The 21,321-nt window shown below is 45.7% G+C and overlaps 2 protein-coding genes across 2 annotated transcripts; one reads left to right on the forward strand and one right to left on the reverse strand.

Annotated features, from left to right (window-relative positions):
* Positions 1 to 2,983: 2,983 nt before the first annotated feature.
* LOC135484832 (uncharacterized) lies at positions 2,984 to 7,567 on the forward strand. Its single transcript, XM_064766522.1, has one exon. It carries the CDS (start codon positions 2,984 to 2,986, stop codon positions 7,565 to 7,567), a length of 4,584 nt encoding a protein of 1,527 aa, XP_064622592.1.
* A 5,868-nt stretch (positions 7,568 to 13,435) lies between these two features.
* On the reverse strand, positions 13,436 to 21,307 carry LOC135484095 (alpha-protein kinase 1-like). Its single transcript, XM_064765205.1, has 8 exons — positions 21,053 to 21,307; positions 20,698 to 20,962; positions 19,940 to 20,198; positions 19,400 to 19,486; positions 18,634 to 18,893; positions 16,654 to 18,187; positions 15,998 to 16,151; positions 13,436 to 15,847 (listed from the first exon to the last, which is right to left on the reverse strand). Exons 2-8 carry the CDS (start codon positions 20,941 to 20,943, stop codon positions 15,283 to 15,285), a joined length of 3,105 nt encoding a protein of 1,034 aa, XP_064621275.1. The 5' UTR covers positions 20,944 to 20,962; positions 21,053 to 21,307; the 3' UTR covers positions 13,436 to 15,282.
* Positions 21,308 to 21,321: the final 14 nt, after the last annotated feature.

The raw sequence follows: 21,321 nt of genomic DNA on the forward strand, positions 1-21,321 counted from the left end.
AAAATGCGTTTCCAAAGTGAATGCATGAGGACAATCCATTTAAGTGTCGTATATCACTGGAAACGCCCGATTCCCGTGAATAAGGACAATCACAATGTATTACATTACCAATACAAAAATGTGTCGGAAGGAACTATATGGATGGTCCCATCGCACCCCCCCCCCCCCCCCCCCGCAGTATGACACAGAAGGGCTAGTTGACTGTCCACCGGGGGGGTTTGGGGGGAGCTTCCCCCAACGCACTGGTAAAAACCTATGTCGACGGAGGGGGGTTTGGGGGGTGTCCCCCCATTGTAACAGCTGTAGTTGTTAGAGCTTGCACTTAACATATGCTCGTAGGGGGGTTCGGGGGAGCTCCCCCGACCTAAAGGGGGGCTCACTAAGTCCTTGACTTTACATATTAGATACGTTGGCAAGAGCTACCAAGATGCCGAGCGGAGGAAGCTGCATTTGTACTACCAGGATGTCTGTTGTGTATTTGGTTGAGACGGTTTTATGTGTAACGACAACAACGAGCAATGGCGAGATATGAGAGCACGTGCGATGAATTTGTATTTTAGAATCCTTAATAAATATACAGTCCCTACAGAACACAGCCGAATGTCGCCCTGTATTTCCCACTTACTCCAAACTTAAGTAGCTACAGAACATTATGGTCTCTCCGACCGGATCAGGACAGTCGCCAATCGATCCGATGTGCCGGCGCGGCAGTGGCAGTGATCGCAGTGATGCACTATTGATGCACTAAGCATATACAGGCATCCAATGCACGTGGTTGCAAAATGTTGTCTTTCATGCACTCCGGAGTTGTGCGGTGTGCAGTCGAGTAGTACGGTGGACCTGAGGTGGGACACTGTGATCAACAGTTGTCAATACAAATGAGTAATTTGACATTGTGAGAGTTGTGCATCCGAAAAAACGAATTTTGAGAGCCTTGACAGAGGTGCAGGGTGTGACTTTCTCTTCTGTCTTTCGAGGATTCACCCAACCCATGCAATGACAATTCGTGCATGGCCTGAGCAGAGTGAGTCGGACTGTCTTTAGCGTGTAGTTTGTGGAAAACCCGAGTTCCTGAGTTCCACGTGCACATGCTTTTCGAGCATCCGTTAGTTGTCGTACATTGCTGAGCAGCTCCCAGCACAGATGCATCATCTATGAGGACCAGGAATCTTGACGACTACATGAGTGAGAATCGTCGCTGTTCCAGACATCGCCGAGTTATGCAGATACGTCTTGTCGCTGAGTTAAGACTGAGTTGTGGAGGACATCTGCGTGTACTTTGACTAAATTCGTATCTGAGTGTTTTCTAGCTTTCCCCTAGAATTATGAGTTTATGCTTTGACTAAAAGATGTCAAACTTACTGCAGTGTGTATGAGTTCAACCACGTATGAATCCAAAAAGGTGATTCTTTCTTACCCTGAGTTTTAAGTCTTTGACTTCTTGTTTCACTTTCAGTATAAGTGTCCTGTCTTACCATGTGTTAAATTTATGCCAAATACTGAGTTTGCATTTTACAGAGGTACATGTATTACTGTTAGTGTATGTTTGGTAATCTTTAACAGGTAACGGTTTGATAAATCTAAAAGTAAGGATTTAGTCAGCCTAATCTGAGTTGAGTGTGAGCCATCAGAGTTTCTTTCAGTGAGAGTCAAGAGTATAAGTGCCACGTTGTGTTTATTGGTATTTACTGAATCTGGCATCTGCCATGTTGAGGCATACATGATACAGGTATTCAATTTTAATATGGATTACATGTAGATTAGAGTTGCATTTTATTTAAAACGGTTACCGGTAGTGATTCTCAAGAGTGTTTGAGTTACAGTTTGGTCTTACTACATTTGTATTTCATAGAATAATCATAGTAAATACTGTGACTAATTATTGACCTTAAGATAAAGTGACGCTGTCACAATACTTAAGAGGTGACCATGTTTGTATAGTGTTGAGTTATCGTGTGTTTATACATTGTACTTTTATAGTCAAAGTGTTTATATGAGTCTTGAGATTGCCATTCAGTTCAAATCTCAGTGGTTTTCATGAGTAGATAGTGATTTTGGTCAATATGCAATGGTCTCTTTATGGTAATTACTACAAGGTTTATCATTCCTCGGTATACCAATTTATTATAAGTCTCAAAGTTTTACCAGGTCACAAATAGTGAGGGTTAAGTTCTCAAGTGGGTTACGTTAACGTAATAATTGTTTTAAAAAATTATCAATACTGCTTCATCTGTCCTAAAATCACTGACATACATGTAATGGCGACTACTAAGGGTAAAAGTGTGGCTGCTGAGCCAGCAACGCTTGAATTCCTATTGGAAAGGAGGCGCATCAATCGGCAGAGATACACCAAGTTGGAGAAATCCTTGTTCCGATATTATGATGATGTTCTTCCAGCATTAGACGATGATGACCGTTCACCCGAGAATGAGATTAAAGTGAGGGCAGCCATGTCTGCCAGAGAACAGTTGAAGTCAGCCTACATGGACTTGCAAGATACTCAAGACCAAGTGGATTATCACAGAGATAACGAGGAGAGGCTGAACGCTATGTCTGACGACCAGAGGAGAAGAGAAGATAAAGATGAGCAAGACTATAGAGAGAGGTACTTCAACTGTGATGCCAAGATCCAGAGGTTGGAGAAAGACTGGTTCAGGCCGACAAAGGAGAGGAGTGAGAGTGAGGGCAAAGGATCCCATCATAGTAGCCAGAGCAACATTGAAGTGTTAACAAAGGGTTTAGCAGAGGCTTTTAAATCCATGAACAATGGAATATCAGGAGAGCAGCTCACAACCATCTTGTCAACTTTGACCAAGAAGAAGAGAGAGCTACCCATACCAAAATTTAGCGGCGATCCGCATTTCTTTGATCAATGGCGAGAGCTGTTAGAAGCGGAGTTGGCGAAGCCAGGTTATTCGGAGGTGGAAAGACGCACTTTACCATTACATTACTAGAGGGCGAGTGTAGAAAGTTAGTAGCGGGTATGAAAGATCCTGATTACCAAGACATCCTCCAAGTTTTAGAAAGCAAGTATGGTGACGTTGAGAGTTGTGTGCAGAAGGCTGTAATCGAGATAGCCAACATGGAGGCACCGAGCTCCCTTGCACTAAAAGACATGGAGCCATTCTGCCATAAGCTTGTGTCAGCATGGAATTATATTTTAAAGAAAACCGAGGCTCTATGTGAACTAGACGAAACAAGTTGGATTTTCACGGCATTGGTCAGGCCCAAAATTCCCAAAACACTGTTGCGAAAGTGGGATGGCGAAAAGCTGAAGGCAAAAACAAAGTCGACTTTGCCTCTGAAATTTCCCGACTTACTGGAAAGGCTACTCGACGCCCTGCAAGTTACCCGAAGGACGGAAATGGAGGGGGGAAAGCGACCAACCACAAGTAGTAGTACTTCACACTCACAGAAACCAGAGAAAAAACATACTAGTACTAGTTATGGCAAGCCAAGTGCATATGCATTGAATGTCAATGCTACAAGTAACCCTAAAGCTGGACAATCAAAACAGAAGACGCAGAGTCGAACTCCCAAGTGCCCTGTATGCCAAGAAGCACATCTACTTTATCAGTGCCAGACCTTCAAAGCCATGAGTGTCAGTGATCGCATAGACAAGGTCAAGAGTTTAAAACTTTGTTTTAACTGCTTTGCTTCGCATTATGTCAAAGACTGTAATTCAAGACACTGTCAGAGATGTGGGAAGAAACATCATACCTTGATCCATTATGATCGTGAGCCAGAGCTACCGGAAGAAGAGCAAGTACAAGGTCTACGTCAAAAAACGGAATTTCCCAAGAGTGTAGGACTTGTCAAGGCCATTACAGGTCCAAAGGAGATATTGATGCAATCCACTCTAGCAAGAATCGAATCACGAGGAGCAATTTCAGTGGCGAGAATCTTATTTGATACAGGCAGCGGTGTATCATTCATAAGTAACAAGATGGCAAGAAAACTGGACTTACGAGGACCCAAGGTTGAGGCAGAATTTTCACTAGCCGGTGGTAACCAGATGAGATTGAAAACAGAGAGAGTTAAGTTTCATCTATCAAGCGCTATTCCTAATTGGAAAGGTGAGGAATTTGAGATAGAGGCTTACACAGTTGATCAGCCTAGCATGGACCTCAACTGCGTGAGAGTAGATTTGTCAAAGCTGCAACACTTACAGGGATTGCAGATAGCAGACACATACCCCCGTGAATCGGCTGAAATTGATGTTATGTTGGGGCTAGAGGATACCACAAACATCTTACTGCCTGTTAGAAAAACTGGACCACCAGGAATGCCAACTGCCACAAAGAGTCATTTTGGATGGGTACTTTCAGGTATCTGCCCAGTAGAGGAGCCAAACCAACGACATGGAAAGATTGGTATGGTAAACACGTGTCATAGAGTTTCCTTGGAGAATGAAACTGACTTTGCAGCCAGACATTGGGACCTAGAACACTTGGGAATATTACCTAATGAGGTCAAGCACCAAGCCACAGAATTGGAGACTGATGCATTGCAGCAGCATCTTGATAATACCAAACTCGTAGATGGTCATTACGTCACAGGTTTGATTCGCCATCCGGACTGGAAGGACAAGTCTTTAGAATCAAATCGAACCTTAGCAGAGAAACGTCTCGAGGGGTTGGAAAGAAGATTACAGAGGGACCCAGACTTGGGAAAGGCCTACCAAGAACAGATCCAAGAGTTAGTTGATAAAGGGCGTGCCGAGAAAGTTGAGGAATTGGAGAAACAAGCGCAAGCAATATGGTACTTGCCTCATCACCCTGTTGTTAGAATGGATAAATCAACCACAAAGGTGCGTGTTGTGTTTGACGGCTCCGCCAAAGGACCAGAGGGGGTGTCACTAAATGACACATTGTTGAGTGGACCAGCACTGCAGCCCGACCCACTTGCCATACTTTTGCGTTTCAGAAAACATAAAGTAGCGCTTGTAGCAGATATAGAGAAAATGTTTCTTCAAATCGGCATGCAAACTGGAGATCAAGATCTACAGAGATTCTTATGGCGTGACATGGACACTAGTAAAAAACCTGATGTTTACAGGCTGAAAACAGTAACATTTGGTCTGAAATCATCTCCATTTTCGAGTATCAAAACTGTAGTGGACCATGCACTCACACAGACAAAGGAATACCCAAAGGCTACTGAGGAAATAACAGAAAATATTTTCGTGGATGATGTACTATCTGGAGAAGACAATACCACAGCAGCAGCAAGCTTAGCAGTAGACATGAAAACAGTCTTGAAATCTGGAGGATTCCCACTCAGGAAATTTGTGTCCAACAAACCAGAAGCTTTGGCTGGATTAGAGGAGTCAGATCTTGCCTGTGGTATAGTAGTCGTCACTGAGGAACAATTTACTACAAAAACGTTGGGGATCAAGTACATTCCTAAAGAGGACGTACTAATGTTTTCCTTTTGCGAGAGGATGGAAAATGTACCCTGTGAAACTCGTAGGACTGTGTTACAACAACTTCATCGAATTTACGACCCGATGGGTTTGTTAGCACCGTTCACTTTGGTAGCCAAGCGGCTATTCCAACAGTCCTGGATGGATCGTACTGACTGGGATGAGAAGTTATCTGATGAACTTCATCAGAACTGGGTACGTTGGAAGGAGCAAGTTTCTGATCTGGATCAGATAAAGGTCCAGCGATGTATAGTTCCTGAGAGCTTCACTCAACCTAGATTCACACTGCATGGTTTCGGTGATGCGTGTGTAGCAGCATATGGAGGAGTAGTTTACGTCAGGGTTGAGGACTTGCCAACAGGGAGAGTGCACACAGCTGTACTGTGCTCTAAAACTAGAGTGTCACCACTTGGAAAGAAGAGAAGCTTACCAGAGCTAGAGCTCATGGCTGCGCTAATCACAGCACGCTTGGTAAACTACGTTCAACGTGAAATCAAGTTGGAAATAGAGGATGTACACTGCTGGACTGACTCACAAGTAGTACTTGCCTGGATTAGCAAACCTGCCTACACTTGGCAGACGTTCGTTGCCAATCGCGTGAGTGAGATACAGAATCTAGTACCACCTAGGAAGTGGAGTCATTTGCCAGGGAAAATTAACCCCGCTGATCTATGCTCGAGAGGATGTTCTGCTGAAAGCTTAGTTAACTCGCAACTCTGGTGGGAAGGGCCAGACTTCCTAAGAAAAGAAGAAGAAAGTTGGCCAAAACAGCGAATTGACACAGCTGAACTGGAATTGGCTGAACAGAAGAAAAAACCCAAGACTTTCTCAGCACTGCAAGTCAAAGAGAAAACAACTGACCAAACCAAAAGTGAGCAGCTGAAACTAGTGGAGAAATATGAGAGTTACCACAAGTTTCTGAGAGTGATGAATAGAGTCCGAAGCTTAAAGTACCGAGTGAGGACAGGAGATGGGCAACATGTTCGAGAAGAAAATGCAATCTTGACTCTCACTGATCAAAGAGAAGAGGAGTTGTATTGGTTACGTTGGGCTCAAGAACAAGCATTTTCAGTGGAAATTCATGCAGTACAGAATAATCTTTCGATTCCTGCAAATAGCCGCTTGAAACAGCTTGATCCGATATGGGATGAGAAACTGAAGTTACTCCGTGTTGGGGGGAGACTACACAAAGCACTACTGCCAGATGAGCTTAGAAACCCCATCATATTGCCTAATCACAATAGATTTGTGGAAATGTTGATAATCCACTATCACATCATCTTTGGACACACAGGAGTTGTTCAAACCTTGTCTAACTTGAGAAGCAAATACTGGTTAGTATGTGGCCGGCAGGAAGTTCGCAGAGTCCTACCATGTAAGAAATGTAGAAGTGCCAGAAAATTAGAGCAAAAAATGGCGCCGTTGCCAGAGGAAAGGGTTAATGTATCGCCACCATTTACCAACATTGGAGTGGACTATGCTGGACCACTCTATGTTAGAGAAGTACATGTCAGTGGAAAACATGGAGCTGGAAGCAACAAGGCTTACATCCTCATATTCACATGTATGGCCACCAGGGCAGTGCATTTAGAGCTGACAGCAAATTTGACAACAGAGGAGTTCCTACAGAACAATGTCGTCTGCCAGATGACAGCGCGCCATTTCGTGGCCCTGTTCAACCAGGCGCTCAAGGACGACAATCAGGCCTGGAAGATCCAGTTTGTCCCTGCAGCGCACATCCAACTTTTGTCGGATGACCACAAGGACATAGTTTATTTTTTTAATGTTGAACCGTTCGTGGAGGGGTCACTAGGTTTTGAGAAAGTGACCGACAACTCCATCTATGTCAACCGTAAATTAACTAAGGAACTTGTGGACGTGTCCCTAGCCTTTATGCACTTTACATGGGAGAAGTCGGAAGGCAGGATACTGGTGACAGACCTTCAGGGTTGGTTGCCCTGGGACCAAAAAGGCACCATCATTTTCACAGACCCGGCCATTAATTCAGAAACTCTGAAGACCGTATTTGTTACTGGCAACCGTGGTAAATTGGGTGTTGACGAATTTTGGCGTGAGCAACATCCGACATGTAACGATATATGCTACTCGCTAGGAATAAAGAGACCTCAATTTGCCTCTTAATTCTTACACTCCAGACGCAGTGGACGGGCCTCGTCCCTCATCCTAAGGATATCCAATTAGGATAATGCAATGGACTGTCCTGGGAGAGTCTACTGAATTCCTAGCTGAACAAAACGCTATTTTACCAGAAATGTAATATATCTATTTAGTGAAGGGTGTGTGATTCAGGAATTCATAACACTTTAAGAATTGAAACACTCTGAAGAGTCTATACACCTTGGAACTGCCAACTTTGGTAAAGGTGGCTGGGGCGTTTTTTTGCGCGGTCACTGACTTGTGAGCTCAGTCCGTGACGCGATTGACATCGAAATGCAATATCTATCACATCATGTCAGTCAACATGACATCAATCGATAGGACTGGAAGGCAGAGGGTATGGTTTGGATATAAATTTATTGCTTGGAATTTTGAAGACCTCTATTTCGGCTTGGGTTCTGAGTTTACATGCTACTGCAAGTCTTCAAAATACTATTAAATTGAAGAATATTGCGAGCCAGCATTTGACCTTGAGCATTTGTAAGGTTAAAATAAGCAAAGTTTGTATTTCTGAGTTGAAACTTTCCAGAATACATGTAAATAAAGTTCAGGCATGCAAGTGTAATGTTACTATTTGTTCTTAGCAGATTAGTGGCTTGTAACTGTGCTAATTTCTAAACATTGTGTTTGTTTGAAGTGTTAACAAACAATGAAAGGGAAATTTTCTGGGAGTGCTGAAACTGCCGGGGAATGGATTTCCTCAAACATGCACAAATCATGTATGGTGGTATTCTTGTTGTCAGTTATTACACAAGATGAAGTGTTCTTATGTAATTGTCGCATGGTTTTGACTTCGATGAAAAAGTACAAGCACTTTTGTGCAAACCGTTCCTGACTTTGTAGCTTGAACTGCAGACTAATTTATTTCGTGAGGGACTGGTAGCTTATCCTGTGTAGCAGGGCTTTCCAACTACTACAAGCAGCCTGTAAGGGGCGCCAGACTGATCCTGGGGGTACAAAGAAACTGCCAGGGGTGCAGGACTGCTGGTCCAAGTTGCATTTAACCACCGTGCACCTGCCTAATGAGTATGACGGGTCTATTTTGGCCTTAAAGTCTCCCTTTGTATAGTACCCCCAGGTATATGGCACGGCTTAACCCGCGGGCCATGAGGGAATTCCTTTATGGCCCAGTGGTTGGCGCGTTGGCCCCAGAGTGGAAGTTAAGCAAAAGTTGGTTATATTTGTCGCATGTCGAAGTGTCGTCACAACATTGGAGACCTTCTGCAACTGTCGCGGGTTGAGGAAAAGTTGGAAGGCCCTGCAATAGAATCATTGGGGTAGCTAATCCAAGAACCTCCAGCAGGTCATTGGTACCGAGGACAGTACTTGTCCAATGAAGAGACATCCTCCGTGGATCAGTCTCTGTTCACGAATGCACACCCAGAACCTCCAGCAGGTCATTGGGGCCGAGCACAGTAATTGTCCAATGAAAGCACATCACCAGCAGGTTATTGGAGACGAGGACAACACTTTCCAATAAAGAGACATCCTCCGTCGATCAGTATCTGTTCACCGAATGCAAACCTAGGACCTCCAGCAGGTCATTGGAACCGAGGACAGTACTTGTCTAATGAAGACACATATCTGTCTACTGATTACAATGGACACCAAGAACCTCAAGCAAGTTGTTGGAGCCGAGGACAGTACTTGTCCAATAAGAAGGTATATCCCCTGTCCGATGATGGCACACCCAGGACATCCAGTAGGTTATTGGGGTCGAGGACAGTACTTGTCCAATGAGGTCACATCCCCCGTGGATCAGTCTCTGTCCAGGAATGCACACCCAGAACCTCCAGCATGTCATTGGGGCCGAGGACAGTAATTGTCGAATGAAAGCACATCACCAGCAGGTTATTGGAGACGAGGACAGCACTTTCCAATAAAGAGACATCCTCCGTCGATCAGTATCTGTTCATCGAATGCAAACCTAGGACCTCCAGCAGGTCATTGGAACCGAGGACAGTACTAGTCTAATGAAGGCACATATCTGTCTACTGATTACAATGGACACCAAGCACCTCAAGCAAGTTGTTGGAGCCAAGGACAGTACTTGTCCAATATGAAGGCATATCCCCTGTCCGATGATGGCATACCCAGGACATCCAGTAGGTTATTGGAGACGAGGACAGCACTTTCCAATAAAGAGACATCCTCCGTCGATCAGTATCTGTTCACTGAATGCACACCCAGGACCTCCAGCAGGTCATTTGAGCCGAGGACAGTACTTGTCCAATGAAGGCACATATCTGTCCATTGATTCCACTGGACACCCCGAACCTCCAGTATGTTGTTGGAGCTGAGGACAGTACTTGTCCAATGAAGGCATATCTCCTGTCCGATGATGGCACACCCAGGACATCCAGTAGGTTATTGGGGCCGAGGACAGTACCTGTCCAATGAGGTCACATCTCCAGTGGATAAGTCTCCGCCGTCGAATGCATGCCCAGAACACACATCACCAGTAGATTATTGGAGACGAGGACAGTACTTTTCCAATAAAGAGACTTCCCGTGGATCAGTTTATGTCCACGAATGCACACCCAGAACCTCCAGCAGGTCATTGGGGCCGAGGACAGTAATTGTCCAATGAAGGCACCTCACCAGCAGGTTATTAGAGACGAGGACAGTACTTTTCCAATGAAGGCATATTACCAGTGGAAGAGTATCTGACAAATGAATGCACACCCAGTATCTCCAGCAGGTTGTTGGGGCCGAGGACAGTACTGGTCTAATAATGTCACATCTCCAGAGGAAAAGTCTGTGTCCACGAGTGCATACCCAGAACCACAAACAGGTCATTGGAACCGAGGATAGTGATTGTCCAGTGAAGGCACATCACCAGCATGTTATTGGAGACGAGGAAAGTACTTTTCCAATGAAGAGACATCCTCCGTGTATCAGTCTCTGTCCACGAATGCGCACCGAGTACCTCCAGCAGGTCATTGTGGCCGAGGACAGTACTTTTCCAGTGAAGGCATATCACCAGTGGAAGAGTATCTGTCAAATGAATGCACACCCAGGACCTCCAGCAGGTTGTTGGGGCCGAGGACAGTACTTGTCTAATGAGGTCACATCTCCTGACGAAAAGTCTGTGTCCATGATTGCCTACCCAGAAACACCAATAGGTGAATGGGGCCGAGGACAGTAATTGTCAAATGAAGGCACATCACCAGCAGGTCATTGGAGACGAGGACAGTACTTTTCCAATGAAGAGACATCCTCCGTGGGTCAGTCTCTGTTCAATGAATGCATACCCAGAACCTCCAGCAGGTCATTGGGGCCGAGGACAGTAATTGTCGAATGAAGGCACATCACCAGTAGGTTATTGGAGACGAGGACAGTACTTTCCAATGAAGAGACTTCCCGTGGATCAGTCTCTGTCCACGAATGCACACCCAGAACCTCTAGCAGGTCATTGGGGCCGAGGACAGTTATTGTCCACTGAAGGCACATCAACAACAGGTTATTAGAGACGAGGACACTACTTGTCCAATGAAGAGATATCCCCGTGGATCAGTATCTCTTCACTGAATGCACAACGAGAACCTCCAGCAGGTCATTGGAGCCGAGGCCAGTACTTGTCCAATAAAGGTATATCACCAATGGAACAGTATCTTTCAAATGAATGCACACCAAGGACGTCCAGTAGGTTATTGGAGACGAGGACAGTCCTTTTCCAAGGAAGAGACATCCTCCGTGGATCAGTATCTCTTCACTGAATGCACAACCAGAACCTTCAGCAGGTCATTGGAGCCGAGGCCAGTACTTGTCCAATGAAGGCATATCACCAATGGAACAGTGTCTTTCAAATGAATGCACACCAAGGACGTCCAGTAGGTTATTGGAGACGAGGACAGTCCTTTTCCAAGGAAGAGACATCCTCCGTGGATCAGTATCTGTTCACTGAATGCACACCCAGAACCTCCAGCAGGTCATTTGAGGCGAGGACAGTACTTGTCCAATGAAGGCACATCGCCAGCAGGTTATTGGAGACGAAGACAGTAATTTTCCAATGAAGAGACATCCCCGTGGATCAGTGTCTGTCCACGAATGCATACCCAGAACCTCCAGCAAGTCATTAGGGTAGAGGACAGTAAATGTCCAATGAAGGTACATCACCAGCAGGTTATTGGAGACGAGGACAGTACTTGACCAATGAAGAGACATTCCTCGTGGATCAGTCTTGTCCACGAATGCACAGCCAGGACCTCCAGCAGGTCATTTGAGACGAGGACAGTAATTGTCCAATGAAGGCATATCACCAGTGGAACAGTATCTGTCAAATGAATGCACACCCAGAACCTCCAGCAGGTCATTGGGGCCGAGGACAGTAATTTTTCAATGAAGGCACATGACCAGCAGGTTATTGGAGACGAGGACAGTACTTTTCTAATGAAGAGACATCCTCCGTGGGTCAGTCTCTGTCCAGGAAGGCACACCAGAAACCTCAAGTAGGTCATTGGGGCCGAGGAAAGTACATTTCCAATGAAGAGACATCCTCTGTCGATTAGTATCTGTTCACTGATTGCACACCCAGGATATCCAGTAGGTTATTTGGGCCGAGGACAGTACTTGTCCAACGAGGTCACATCTCTAGTGGCGAAGTCTCCGCCAACGAATGCATACCCAGAACCTCCAGCAGGTCATTTGGGGCCGAGGACAGTAATTGTCCAATGAAGGCACATCACCAGCATGTTATTTGAGACGACGACAGTACTTTTCTAATGAAGAGACATCCCCCGTGGTTTAGTCTCTGTCCACGAATGCACACCCAGTACCTCCAGCAGGACATTGGGGCCGAGGACAGTAATTGTCCACTGAAGGCACATCAACAACAGGTTATTAGAGACGAGGACACTATTTGTCCAGTGACGAGATATCCCCATTGATCAGTATCTCTTCACTGAATGCACACCCAGGACCTTCAGCAGGTCATTGGAGCCGAGGCCAGTACTTGTCCAATGAAGGCATATCACCAATGGAACAGTATCTTTCAAATGAATGAACACCAAGGACGTCCAGTAGGTTATTGGAGACGAGGACAGTCCTTTTCCAAGGAAGAGACATCCTCCGTGGATCAGTATCTCTTCACTGAATGCACAACCAGGACCTTCAGCAGGTCATTGGAGCCAAGGCCAGGACTTGTCCAATGAAGGCACATCACCAGCAGGTTATTGGAGACGAAGACAGTAATTTTCCAATGAAGAGGCATTCCCGTGGATCAGTCCTGTCCACGAGTGCACACCCAGGACCTCCAGCAGGTCATTGGAGACGAGGACAGTAATTGTCCAATGAAGGCATATCACCAGTGGAACAGTATCTGTCAAATGAATGCACACCCAGAACCTCCAGCAGGTCATTGGAGCCGAGGACAGTACTTGTCAAATGAAGGCACATATCTGTCCACTGAATCCAATGGACACCCAGAATCTCAAGCATGTTGTTGGAGCTGGGGACAGTACTTGTCCAATGAAGGCATATCTCCTGTTCGATGATTGCACACCAAGGACATCCAGTAAGTTAATGGGGGTTGTGGACAATACATGTAATTGATCTGATAAAGGCATGCATCACAACTTTGCATGATTTTCAATTCGAGTCTCATGAAGATGGATGTTTCACGGACTTTTTTTCAGTTCACACCAATATGCATGTAGCTGTTGACTAATTAACTCACCAAATTGGTGGCAAGCTATTTAGCTTTCAATTCGCATCAACTGAAAGCATATCCGACATGAAATCGCAGACAGCACCGAGGTCATTAAACATTTCTCGCCAATGCTCAGGCACGTTTAAAAACCTCACCATGTTATAACTAACACCGAGACGCACTTCCTCATATACATTCTAATGTGTATTTTTCTCCGATTTAAATATACAAATCAAGACAATTTAAAGATGGTAACAAAGCCTTGTGTAGCCCACCTTGCCTTGTGTTCATACACATGCCTCCAAGAATTAATAAAGACAAGATTTATGAATTCTTGATGCCACTGACCCAATCAAATGACACGTACAATAATCCTCTACGGACTGGTCACTTCAAACCAGCTCAACTCATGACACGTTTCCTGGGACAGGGAGTATGATGACCCCCTCATTAGTATGATGAATCCCCTAATTACATCTAACACTTTCTGTAGCATCTAATGTCAAGCAATTTGAAGCTCACCGCGGCACTACTCAATTTTGCTTCGAAACGTTGATGAAGACTTCTCTGAAGCTTTTCCTAGACTGTTGGCCAATGTTGAAAGTGAGCTTGTGTCAGAAATTCTGACGGTGATATCAAAGACAAAGCTCACATTTTGGTTCATGAAAGTCCAATAATGATATGATGTAAAATCAGCTACCCCAATGATTCTATTGCAGGGCCTTCCAACTTTTCCTCAACCCGCGACAGTTGCAGAAGGTCTCCAATGTTGTGACGACCCTTCGACATGCGACAAATATAACCAACTTTTGCTTAACTTCCACTCTGGGGCCAACGCGCCAACCACTGGGCCATAAAGGAATTCCCTCATGGCCGGCGGGTTAAGCCGTGCCATATACCTGGGGGTACTATACAAAGGGAGACTTTAAGGCCAAAATAGACCCGTCATACTCATTAGGCAGGTGCACGGTGGTTAAGTGCAACTTGGACCAGCAGTCTTGCACCCCTGGCAGTTTCTTTGTACCCCCAGGATCAGCCTGGTGCCCCTTACAGGCTGCTTGTAGTAGTTGGAAAGCCCTGCTACACAGGATAAGCTACCAGTCCCTCACGAAAAAAATTAGTCTGCAGTTCAAGCTACAAAGTCTGGAACGGTTTGCACAAAAGTGCTTGTCCTTTTTCATCGAAGTCAAAACCATGCGACAATTACATAAGAACACTTCATCTTGTGTAATAACTGACAACAAGAATACCACCATACATGATTTGTGCATGTTTGAGGAAATCCATTCCCCGGCAGTTTCAGCACTCCCAGAATATTTTCCTTTCATTGTTTGTTAACACTTCAAACAAACACAATGTTTAGAAATTAGCACAGTCACGAGCCACTAATCTGCTAAGAACAAATAGTAACATTACGCTTGCATGCCTGAACTTTATTTACATGTATTCTGGAAAGTTTCAACTCAGATATTGTTATGGACAGAAATACAAACTTTGCTTATTTTAACCTTACAAATGCTCAAGGTCAAATGCTGGCTTGCAATATTCTTCAATTTAATAGTATTTTGAAGACTTGCAGTAGCATGTAAACTCAGAACCCAAGCCGAAATAGAGGTCTTCAAAATTCCAAGCAATAAATTTATATCCAAACCATACCCTCTGCCTTCCAGTCCTATCGATTGATGTCATGTTGACCGACAGGATGTGATAGATATTGCATTTCGATGTCAATCGCGTCACGGACTGAGCTTACAAGTCAGTGACCGCGCAAAAAAACGCCCCAGCCACCTTTACCAAAGTTGGCAGTTCCAAGGTGTATAGACTCTTCAGAGTGTTTCAATTCTTAAAGTGTTATGAATTCATGAATCACACACCCTTCACTAAATAGATATATTACATTTCTGGTAAAATAGCGTTTTGTTCAGCTAGGAATTCAGTAGACTCTCCCAGGACAGTCCATTGCATTATCCTAATTGGATATCCTTAGGATGAGGGACGAGGCCCGTCCACTGCGTCTGGAGTGTAAGAATTAAGAGGCAAATTGAGGTCTCTTTATTCCTAGCGAGTAGCATATATCGTTACATGTCGGATGTTGCTCACTCCAAAAGTCGTCAACACCCTCTTTACCACGGTTACCAGTAACAAATACGGTCTTCAGAGGTTCTGAATTAATGGCAGGGTCTGTGAAAATGATGGTGCCTTTTTGGTCCCGGGGCAACCAACCCTGAAGGTCTGTCACCAGTATCCTGCCTTCGGACTGCTCCCATGTAAAGTGCATAAAGGCTAGGGACACGTCCACAAGTTCCTTAGTTAAATCTGGGTTGACATACTTGGAGTTGTTGGTCACTTTGACAAAATCTGACCCCTCCACGAACGGCTCAACATTTAACAAATAAACTATGTCCTTGTGGTCATCCGACAAAAGTTGGATGTGCGCTGCAGGGACAAACTGGATCTTCCAGGCCTGATTGTCGTCCTTGAGCGCCTGGTTGAACAGGGCCACGAAATGGCGCGCTGTCATCTGGCAGACGACATCCTGGTAGTACAAATGCAGCTTCTTCCGCCTGGCATCTCGGTATCTCTTGCCAACGTATCTATCAAGACAAAGAACATCTGGTGAGTTAAACGACGCTTCTAAAAATGGACACCGTATCAGAGAGATATTTCTAGCGCTTGCTGCAATTCGACCTCAGAGTAGATAGATTGTCTATTTCTGTGTCCGGATGTACCCTTTAATTTGTTACCTTGCTTTTGGTTCATCCTGATTAAGATACTGAAGTTTGATGACGTCACGCATGGCTCCCTTTGGACGAACGTCCAGCTTGTCATCGACGTAGACCAGGGTCGTCGAGCAAGTCCATGTATTGTGGGCAGCGTCGAATTTAAACACCCGGGCACCTGGGAAATACATGCGTAGATTCTTGAAATTACGGCCGGTCCCTGGAGGCGGACACCGATGACTAGAGATGCCCCGGCGGCGTCCACCAGACTGCCAGTGGCACATGGACAACAACACAGACAGAAGTTTTCTTTCTATCTGTTTTATACACATAGGTTAATATTCAGTGCACGACACTTGAATTTGAATTTCAGTCAATCGTCAGTATGGAAATAATTTCCATTTTAAAACCTTTTTTTTAATGAAACAACTCTGAATTTCTTCTATATAAAAGGAAAAAAGGACGAGATTTCAGTTCAATAGCCTAAAAAGTATGTCTCAGCGGTCAGTTAACCCGTCGCAGTACCTGTGTATTTTTGTTTCAGTCAGAATTATTGGTGATAGCGTCTTCAGTGACAAAATTGACGTCATATCCTTTGCCGATACACGTACATGTACTTACTTATGCCATTGAGGAAATACTCAGAAGTTGGAATCATGATGTGCCAAGTAGATACTTACGATGAACACCCAACGGTATCTCGCCTGTCTTTAAGGCGTGACCTTGGCAGAAATCAGTCATCTCGATATTAGCGGAAGGATTCATTGTCTGTCCAGGCAATGCAGAGAGGGTGCAGTCTACGAATGACCTTATTGGGCTCACTGGATCAGGCACGAGGAACGTCTGCGGGAGTTGTGTGGGTTTGTCTTCGAGGTTCATCGGTTGGACACTCTCAACGTACTCGTCAATTTCGACCCCTTGTTCGTGACTCGCGATGGACGCATCCTCTGTCTTTGGATTCATCAAGCCTTGCGTTGATCCACTGTAACCTGTATCCTCAGATGAAGCATAAACACCAAAATCATCAGCAAGAGTAGCAGCTTCATGCGGCAATTCAAACTGTCCTCCGAGACTACCAGTCCAAGAAGCAGTTTCTACGACATTATTGGCGCTCGGAAGCCCCAGGCAATGCGATGCGACAGGCGGGCGAACTACCGCAGGAGTGCCGCTCTCTTCATTCGGACCGCCGCCAGATTTGGTCATCTGCTGAAACTGACCTTCTCTATCTCCCACTTTCACTGCTATCCCTGTGTCTCGATACCTTGACGAGTCTGCTGTCTCTGGCTGCCGTCGTCCTGATGGTCGAGTGTCAGCCTCTGGGTCCATAAGAGTAGGTGCTACTGACAAACTCACTGAGATGGAAGTTGTCTTTTCCGAGAGATCAGCGACTGAAGTGTCTCCTTCTTGTTCACCATTCCCTGCAGTGGAGCCAATAGCATGTCTGTTAGCTCTTGTATTGGAACGGGTGAGTCGAGCTCGAGTACCCGAGCGGTTGTGCTCGGTCACCACAGGAGTAGCAGCCGCTGGTTGTCGTTTGGATGGCTTGGTGTCAGCCTCTGGTTCCGTAAGTGTAGGTGCCAGGCTCCAAGAGATTGAACGAACACGTGTCGTTGCAGATTCTTCCATGGCCCTTTCTTTTTGGTTGTCTTTCCTTGGAGTGGCAGCACCAGTAGCATGTCTCGTAACCCGGGTGCGGAAACGGGACAATGGCGCTCGACTGTTGGCTGTGTCCTCAGGATGGGACACCACCTGAGTGCCTATGTGGTTAGGGGTCGATGCCACAGATTCTCGGAGAGTCGGGTACCGGTATTCATAAGCTGGTAGGTTGAGAAACTCATTAGTTTCAGGAGCACTGACAGTTTTTCGCGGTAGATCCAGCAAGTCATGGACTTTATGGATTGCTTTGACAAAGTTCTCCTCGAGAGGAACAGCGTCAGTAGCGGCGCAGTGATGATCATAAATGACCATGCAGTTCTTTTCGATCTCAATAGCTTTCGAGATTGCTCCTGGGGTAGCCATCAGACGGTAGGCTATGAAACATTGGTACACAGCGCATGTGAATTCATTCAGCTGCTCTCGACTCGTGAGTTTATTCAATGATAGGTGTCCCTTGAGGCTCATCTTGAGGTCGTTGAGAGCCTGAGTGATCTGCTTAAGCCGGTCTTCCTGAGGCAGTGTGATCACGAACATGAGCAACACCTCGCCAGCCCTTCGCTGGAAGAGAAATGGAATGAAATCAGCCTCAGAAAATGTGAGGGGCTAAAGCAATGAAAGGAAGTGAGGAAAAAACTTGTGACCAGTCAGGGTTGTCGCCAATTTGGGGAGATTCGCACTCACACCCACAGAATCGACTGTGCCCCAGATACCGAAGTCGTTTCCGCCATAACTCGATTTGCGAGTTGCCCCTAGATTTAGTTGCGTCGCATAAAGATTTAAGGGTAATACCTAGACTATTTAGCACTACTCGACCACCGGGATGTGCCCAAAGATGTGGTAGGCCTGCTGCCATAATTGTTCACACCAGAATGCAAAACTGTTCGAATCACCAATTGATGGCTATACTAGCTAATAGTAGAATCAGAGTATTTCAATGAATTCATTTAAAGAAGACAAGCAGTCTTCATGATTGTGACTATGTCTTTTCAAGGCCGCCCGCTTACCGTATGCCTCGCGAAGAAAAATGGGTCGAATCTAGTCAGCCAGGCAGCCTGTCTGTTCGCAGCATAGGCCTCTTCAAGGGGATGGTTATAGCGGCACGCATACTTCAGCAGCATCTGCTTGAACTCTGAATGAGAGATGTTTCTTAGGACATCTGAGAGGATGCCCAACGAGGAGCTTATTCCTTTTTGGTCGGGCTTGGGTAGGCTGTTGTATCTCCGGATAGACTCGAGGATAAGGTCTGCAGCTTCCAACCAAAGACCTATATACAAGAACATGAGGGACAGAAAAAATAAACAAGCACTCACTTGATATCAATTAACGAAGTGTTTTTGTGTAATCTAGTCGATTTCCGCAATCCGATTCGACGAAAGAGCGCTCAGCTTAGCCATCTGTATATACTTGAACACATGTACTTGACTTTAAATTTGAGGATACTGTTGCAGAAGCTTGCACGTTCACACTTGCACTTTTGAAAAGGCCTGCTGTCATTTCCAGTTCTGTTCAAAATTACATTAGAACAGCTTATTCTCAGGTGCAAATTCGCAGCTAAGTCACACCTCTGGCCAGTATCCCGCAAAAGAAGCCACGGACCAGGTAGATCTTCGTATCTCTGGCCAGTATCCCGCCAGATAGGCCATGAACGGGTAGGACTTCGATCAAATCTCTGGCCAGTATCTCGACAGCGAGAAGCCATGGACCGGGTAGGACTTGCGTGCATGTCTTTGGTCCTCAGCCAAAATAATGATAGTATAAGTAATAGCTTACCGAGATTATGTCTGATGACTCCTTTCACCTGGACGCATGTTGCGTGAACAAGGTTGTACTGGCTCTCCTCCTTATAGCGCCATTGCTCTGGAAGGACAAATTGAGTACAATGACCGTCTTGACCCTTAAGTTTTGGATCCACTCCGCCAACCCGGACTCCGTGACACAAAAGGGAAGGGAGTTTAAAGATGTAGTACCTCTGATGGTTCAGAATGACATGGACCTACAGTCCAATACGGAGTTCTCCTGAAGCAGATCTTTCAGTTTTTTTGGGTGCACCATAGCTCCTTACTTTATACAAAGGTTAGATAGTACAAAACCAAGATGAAACGTCTGCAGATATAACAGGCATATCAGAGAAGACGCAAGAGACCTGGATGTGCCCTGATGAAAGTTGGTCTCCAACAACGCCATCTGTGGACGCATAAGCTGGAAAGTAGAGTTTTGATAGACCCGGGGCATTCCATTTCGTCATCCTATTCATGAAGTACGAGGCCGGTCCACTGCGTCCGGAGTGTAAGTTTTAAAGGGGTGACCAACCTTTATGTCCCTTCTCTGAGAGAATGAAATCGAGCGTCTTGTCCGCATCTTGGAGAGAGCCCCCATCTTTGAGGAACCTTGCCTTCCTTATGTAGACCTGTGGCGCGATGGCCGTGGTGGGCGCCTGCTGTTTGATGTCGTCCACCTTGTCGAGGATGTATTTGGAGTTACCATGCAAATACATCAACCGATCAAGCAGGAGGGCGACTGACGCGGCCGTCTCGAAGGCCTTCTCTGAATAGGCAAGTTCAAGACATTCCTGGAAACAAAAAACAACAACATTAGAAATATTAATTTCAATCACGCCATAGTACGGCGTTCGAGTCAAACTTGATAGACACGTTATTTCAGCAACCATTTCGATACATGTACATGTACCGGGACATATCACTTGTTGCAGTTAAAAAGTTCGAATTTCCTGTGTCACCTAGACTCCATTGCAGTCCATTTCGTCATCCCTATCGTTTTTCCTCGTTGGGCGACAGGGCGCGCGGCGACTATAGGACGAGGTCGGTCCTCTGCGTCCGGGGTATGGGAGTCACCGGGGTTCAAAGAAGTTGACCCGCCTGACTGCTGCATGCCGATTTCGGCGTTCTTAGTCAGCCTTGTCTTAGTGAAGGACTGAAAAAAACACCGATGGGCATCGAATAATGGTGACGCGGCCAATGAGATTCGCACTGCCTCTCTAATCAAGACTGCATTCTGCAATTCATGCTAGATTTGTACAACTCGGCGATTAAGGGGGCATGCAAAACAACCTTCAGAACATCCTCCTCCGTCATATCAGGATAGACTGCATTCTTGGACTGGATGAGATCATTGATGTTGACGATCTCCTTCTTGTTGTCCGGCTCGAACTGCCACTCCTCGAAGACGAATGGCCAAGATTGGTCCTCAGCCTCGCGAACTAACTGCTGGAGTTTCGGCGACAGCGCGCTGAACCATTCCTTCAATGTCTTGTGTTGCGAGGAGGAATTCTTCAGTTGCACCCCAGCTCCTTTCATTTCAATTCGTGGACGGGAACTGAAATGAGTGATTTGAAAAAACCGTCACAGAGTTGAAGCTGAGACGACTGAATCATTAAAGGTATAGATGTCCGGAGATGCAACATACCGGTCTCCGCCCGAGCGGATGGTGTTTTGAGCCAGCAGCCCGGAAAACGTATTGTCCCGGGAGTGTCGTCAAGCCAGTGTCATAAAGACGGCCGTCTTGAATGTAGGCTTGGCACAAGTTGAGACTTGCTGGACAGACCGGGGCAGTGGGACTGATCATGTGCTCGTGTTGCAGTTATACATGCATATTTGAAGTGGACAAATGATTCATGACGAATGAACTCGGTGCATGTCTGACAGCGGTAGAACATGCAGACATAATTGACCCTG

This window comes from Lineus longissimus, chromosome 3 (assembly GCF_910592395.1).
Source record: "Lineus longissimus chromosome 3, tnLinLong1.2, whole genome shotgun sequence".
Classification (NCBI taxonomy): domain Eukaryota; kingdom Metazoa; phylum Nemertea; class Pilidiophora; order Heteronemertea; family Lineidae; genus Lineus; species Lineus longissimus.